We start from the raw sequence: 6,000 nt of genomic DNA, 5'->3' as shown, positions 1-6,000 counted from the left end.
GTGCGGGTCCTGCGCAGTTCACACGGGGCCATGCGCTCCCGCCGCAAGCCTCGCCTGAGGGCCAGGGGGTCGCGCTAGGCAGCAGCCACGAGCAGCGCGCGGCCCCTTTAAGACGTGCCCTGTGGGAGCAGGGCCGTGACGTCATGGGCTGCGGGAGGAGTCAGTGCGCAGCCGCGGCGCGGGGGAAGGCGGGGCGGCCGCTGACTGACAGGAACGCGGCGGAGGCTAACTCCCGAGCGCCCCGCGCAGACCCCGCCCTTCGGGCCCCGCCCTGTTCCCAAGCCCCGCCCCTCCAATGCCCCCCCCCCCCCCCGCCCTCCGCGCACTCCCCGCCCCGCCCCGCCCTCATGCCCGTCCCCTCCCCAGTGCCCGCCCCGCCCCCCGCAGGCCCCGCCCCGCCCCTCGTACCCCGGTTCCACCTTCCGCAGGCCCCGCCCCGCCGTCGCCCCGCCCCCGGCCCGGGCGGGCCTCGCCTCTGCTCTCGGCGGCGGTGGCGCTGCGGGAGCTCCGGCGGCCGCGAATCTAATGGCTGCGCCCGGGCCGCGGTGATCGCGGGCGGAGAGCGACGGGCGCGGGGCCGCGGAGATCGAGAGCGAGCGCGGCCGGACCCCGGCCCGGCCCGGCCCGACCGGCCGAGCCCGCGATGCGCCCCTGGGCCGGCCCTCGGCGCAGCTGACGCCGCGGCGCGCGGAGACCCCGGCCGGCCGGCTCCGGAGAGCGGCTGCCCCGGCCCAGGCCGCGATGGCGGGCAAGGCGGCTTCTCCGGGCACCGCGGTGCTGCTGGTCACGGCCAACGTGGGCTCGCTCTTCGACGACGTAAGTGTGGCGCCGGACCCGGGATCCCGGACCCCCGGACCGCGGACCCTGAGCCCCGGGACCAGGATCTCGGTCCCGAAGCCCGAAGTCCCAGGACCCAGACCCCGAGTCCTGAGCCCTGGGACCCCGGGACCCGGGCCGGATCCCTGGCACCCAGGCAGAGACTTGAGCGCTGGACCCGGGAGCCTAGCCCCGTCCCTGGAATCCTGGTCTCCAGGTCCAGCCTTCAAACTCCATGGGTTGAACCCGGAGACCAGTCCCTGAGCCCAGGTCCCTAAATCCTAGTCCTGATCCCTGTCCACGGTCCCCAGTCCTGACTCCAAACCCCAGTTCGAGGGCCCCACACCCTGTACCCAGTGTTGACCCAGGAAGCTTGACCCTGAACCCTGGGTTCCCAGACCCAGCCCGTGTCTCCCGGGCCCCAGTGCCTGACTTCTGGCCGCTGACTCCCAACTCTCTAGTCCATGGCCCTGGCCTCTGCCGGTCTGCCTGTCTCCCTGCCTAGCCTGTGGCTGCCCCCAGGTGTGGGCGCCCTCATTTTACCTTGTAACTTAGTATCTCTCTAGTTCTCAAACAAGGGGCTTCTGTTGAAAGCCTGGAGGACTTTATGTTTCTTGCCTGTTAAAGAGAAAGATGCGAGAAGCTTTTCAAGGCCAGAAAAAGGATGCCGACTGTCCGAGGCCTTTACCTTCTGGGGCCTCCCACCCGGCACCGGAGGCCACTGGGAGAAGAGTCAGCCAAGGCCTGGTGCTCCCCCGGCTCCGGAGGCAGGCCCAGGCTGACCTAGTTCACGTTGTAGCCGCGGTGCCACCCCGCTGTTGGTACTTACACTGCCAACCCAAATAAAGCAGAATGCGGCTCCAAGTGGCGTGCTTGTTTAAGAAAAGAGGGTGATGGCCCAGATGGAGCTCCAGGCAGCCCCGCACTACACCCCCCCACCCCCACGGAGATGAGCGGTGGGGCGGCCCCTTGACCAAGCAGACCATGGGGCAAACATGCCTTCCACCTCTGCCTTCCTTTGCTGGCTGGCAGGGAGCTTCGGTGAGGTGTTTCTTGGGCTAAGTTCATGCACAGGCGAGGAGTGATTTTATTAATCAAAGGTGGGCGCTACTTTTGTGTTTTTCTGTTTTTAGCTTCCAGGCCGGCGTTCTGTACTTCCCTGCTGGGGGTGACCTGCTTGCCTCTGGCACGGACAGGACAGCTTTATCTAGTTTCACGTTTGATCATTTTCTACAAAAGTGCCCGGTCTGGGTGTGTGTCTGTATATTTAGCATTCTATTCTTGGCTTTCCAGTAACATCCACTCTAACATGGTTTTACTCAGATGATTCAGATCCGTTAGCTGTGGCTTCAGAGCCTCAGAAATGTCAGGAAAATTAAGCACGGTGGGGTATTTCAGTCTCAAAGGGAAGAGAATTTTGCTGTGCAGACGTTCTTCCCAACAATTTTCTGACCCCGAGCTCTAGTGTTTCTGTTGTGTTTCAGCTGTGTACACACGCTTCCCTCCATGGATGTTAAAGTGGCTCACTTGGTTTACTTTTGGTTAGCACCAGCCTCTCTCCGACTTCCCATTCTTCTGAAAGGCGGCGTGGAGCGCTGCATCTTGTTTGTATCGTGAAGGAACCTTTGTTTTGGTAAGCCGTGCACAGGTTAATTCTGCTCGGTGGCTTTCGACTCAAGGGCCAGGAGAGACGTGTCTGTCCTCACCCACATCTTTCTTAACGTGCGCAGCTTGGCTGAGGACCGTCCCTCCTCAGCGGCGTGGAGAAGCAGGGGTGGGTGTGGACCAGTCCCCCGGAGCCTGGCCGGGGAAAGCAGCCGTTGCCTGAGTAAAGGACGCTCTGACTCTTCGCTTCGTGGGAGGCCTCAAGAGGGCTGCTCCATGACTCTGTCTTGTGTGGCGTGCGCCCTGCGCACTGACGCTGCTCAGACGGCCCAGTTTCATCATCTGGAAACCAAGCTCCGCCGTGTGGCCGGGCCGTGTGGTGGGCGACACCGGCCCCCTCCTGGGGGACGCGGGTGGGTGGGGATGGCCCTGCTGGGGTGGGGGACGCGGGTGGGTGGGGATGGCCCTGCTGGGGTGGGGGACGCGGGTGGGTGGGGATGGCCCTGCTGGGGTGGGGGACGCGGGTGGGTGGGGATGGCCGTGCTGGGTGGGGGACGCGGGTGGGTGGGGATGGCCCTGCTGGGTGGGGGACGCGGGTGGGTGGGGATGGCCCTGCCGGGTGGGGGACGCGGGTGGGTGGGGATGGCCGTGCTGGGTGGGCACGGTCTCCTTTCGTGCTCAAGCGACAGGTGGCTGTGTTTGCTGGTGCAGCCCCGTGGGCTCCCCTGGCTGCCCCTCCTCGTCCAGCAGTGACCCCGTGGAGCACTGGATGTGGACTTCCACGTGGCTTGGCCCTAACCCCCTGCGAGCTGCAGAGCGTCCTGTCTGTGGTCGGCTGTGTCCTCGCATGCCCCCCCGGGCTCCGTCGGGTCTCGGGTGGCTGAGCATCTTGTCCCCTACGGGCCCTTGTGTTGCTCCCCACTGTGCAGTGCTACACACCTGGGGGTGGGCAGAGTCCATAGTACAGTGGTTCTCAAACTTTTCCCGCTTAATTATGGAGTGCCCGAAGAGTCCTCGGTCAGCCCCCGCCGGTCAGTCCAGAGAGACCGAGGATGGCGGAAACTGAGACCGCTGTAGGTTCTCTTAGAAGGAAGATGTCCTCGCATGTCACAGCCCTGGCAGGCCCTGCCGGTCGCGCGGGAGGTGGTGGGATAGAGCGTGAGCCCTCAGGTTGTCCTGCTGTGGACAAAGCTGGGACCTGCCTCACCCCCGGACCCAGGGCCTCCATCCTGGCTGGGGGCGAGCATGCAGCAGGGGGCTGCCCCCCGCGCCCCAGGGAGCCCAAGGCTGTCCGCAGTCGCCTGTTGGGCTCCTGCTGCCCCGAGCCGCTTGCTGGCAAGACCCCTCACCTGACTGCTTTGCTGACTTTAGACGAGCGAGGCTGCTAGCTGTTGGTTCTTTACGTGGTGGGCTTTTTTTTTTTGCTAGAAGTTAGCTGGGAAGGTGGATTCCTGCAGCTGTGGCTTCAGAGCGCGGTCCCACCCTTACATGGTAAGGCTGCTTCTTGGGAAGGAGATGAAGCCAACAGCGGGGTTCTGAGAGCGCGGCTCGCTCTTGGGTGTCTGCCTGGAGCACCGGTCCTGCTGTGCCTTCCCGGCCGCATCAGCCTTGAGCCGTCTCCCACCTCCCCCTGTCTGCTTGGGAGCAGCCCTCTCTGTGCCCGGACCTGGGGCTGCCGCCGGCTGTGTGTTGGGGTCTGGGAGCCCCTGCGCCGGGCTGGGCGCCTCATTCACCTGTGCGTCTCCCTCCAGCATCGTCTGTTTGCCCTGTAGCCCCATTCCCATTCCGTCCTGAAAGCCCCTTGCCCTGGGTCCCCCTCCAGCTCTGTCTCCGCCTCCCCAGCCCTGTGTGCAGGGGGCCCATGGGGGCCTCATGCAGGGCCGGCCTTGGTCCCAGCCCTCTCACTTGCTCTGATGGGGGGAGTCCCCCCACTTCTTGGAGGAGCTGCATTTGGTGATGGCTTCACCAAGGCGTCATTCACGTACATGGACTTCATTCCTGGGAGGTGTACAGCCCAGCGGTTTCTGGAGTCACACAGCTGTGTGACTGTCCCCACAGTCAGCGTAAACTTGTTTTCTGGAAAGGACACTCCGTACGCCTTAGCTGCCCCCTCCCCCTAATTGCCGCCGTCTCCCCAGAAGCCCCCAGCCCTTGGTCAGCACCTGTCTGCTTCCTGTCTCTGTGTGTCTGCCTGTCCTGGGTGTCTCGTGAGTTTGTAAGAGCAGCTGGCTGGCATTTTCAGAGCTCAGCAGCTGGATGTCAGCGTGTCCGTCACTCTGGTGGCCAAGGACCGCTCTGCCGTCCGGCCGTTTGTCCCCTGCCGGCGCTGGGTGTCTGGGCGGCCTTCCATGCACGTTCTGCTTCTCCTGGGCCCGTTCTTGGGACAGGGGTCGGCCGGGCCTGTGTGACTCGCGCTGAGCCTTTTGAGGAACTGCCGGCCATTGTGCAGCATCGTGCGCTTTTCGTCCTCGCCAGCCCAGCTCGAGGGTTCCGATTTCTGCTCATCCTCCAGCGCCCAGCGTCCCCCGTCTTTTCTCCAAGTCTTGTTCTGGGCCTCTGCCCCGCCTCCCAGGATGGCATGCCCGCTTCACGGGAGCTCGTCTCTCGGGACTCTGGTCTTTCACTAGCTCTGTACACGGACGCCCAGGAGGTAGGAGGAGCCCCCAGCCCCAGGGAAGGGCCAGAGCATTTGGCCAGAGCTGAGGACCGGTGGCCAGATCTCCTCGAGGACGGTGGCGTGTCTCAGTTTCAGAGGCGGTGCTTCCTGCACTGTCCCTTCAGCCCCAAGGCCCTCGAGGGCTGTGGCGCTGGCCAGGGTGAGGCTGAGCCCCGGGCCTCTCTGCAGACCTCTCCGAGCCCCCGGCAGCGTGGGGACGGCTGTGGGGGAGAGACGGCAGCGGGAGGTGTCTCTGCGTCCTGGCTTTGCTGCCTCTGACCTGGGACCTCCGCGTCCTTCCCCTGTGGGAATTTTGTTTGTGTGCCCGAGTTTGGGTCTCTCTGTAGATGGGGTCCCACCCGGCTCCAGTGTGGTGGGGTTCAGCCTGGTGGGGTTTCGGGGTTGCTCCCCCAGGTCAAGAGGCCGTGCCTGCACTACACACCTCCTCGTGGCCTCAGTGAGCCACGGTCCCACCGCCGCGGTGCGCCTGGGGTCTGCAGCCCGTCGTCTGTCCACAGGCGTCCCTGCCCCCTCCGTCTGCCGCCATCCCTGGCTGGCCGCCGGCGCGCATGGTCACCTGCGGCCTTTCCTCATTCATCGGCACTGCAGACGCTGGGGGAGGCCGGAGGCTACTGTGGCAGAGATGCGGCTCAGCTTTAACGTCTCGGATGTTTTGTGTTTTGAACCCGGTGGCGTGAGCCCTGCGGGGCAGCTGGGGGAACAGCCCTGAAGGATGGGGTCCCGGGGCGTGTTCACACCCGCTGCCTCTCAGGCTGTGTCCCTCCGTGCGGTCAGGCTCTGGGCCCGCCTCGTGTGCTCCGTTGGCACGTGGACCGAGCCTTCCGGGGGAGGAGGGGCTGCTGCTGCTGACCAGGGTCATCTCAGGTGGACGTTTGCTTCTGGGAAGGGAGCTCCTGCTGGGG

General features: G+C 65.0%; 1 protein-coding gene across 2 annotated transcripts in view; it reads left to right on the top strand.

Moving 5' to 3' along the window:
- Positions 1-456: 456 nt before the first annotated feature.
- The window catches only part of INPP5A (inositol polyphosphate-5-phosphatase A), a 144,644-nt gene continuing 139,100 nt past the window's right edge, over positions 457-6,000 (top strand). Inside the window, exon 1 of one of the 2 annotated variants that reach the window (XM_027529437.1) lies at positions 457-816. In XM_027529437.1, the coding sequence (XP_027385238.1) occupies positions 742-816 (75 nt within the window). In that variant the 5' untranslated portion in view covers positions 457-741. The remainder of the gene's footprint in view (positions 817-6,000) is intronic. The other variant, XM_027529438.1, reaches the window with a different exon arrangement.

This window comes from Bos indicus x Bos taurus, chromosome 26 (genome assembly GCF_003369695.1).
Source record: "Bos indicus x Bos taurus breed Angus x Brahman F1 hybrid chromosome 26, Bos_hybrid_MaternalHap_v2.0, whole genome shotgun sequence".
In the NCBI taxonomy this organism is placed as follows: domain Eukaryota; kingdom Metazoa; phylum Chordata; class Mammalia; order Artiodactyla; family Bovidae; genus Bos; species Bos indicus x Bos taurus.
Note: the sequence above shows the minus strand (reverse complement) of the source record. Positions and strands in the feature narration are given on the sequence as shown.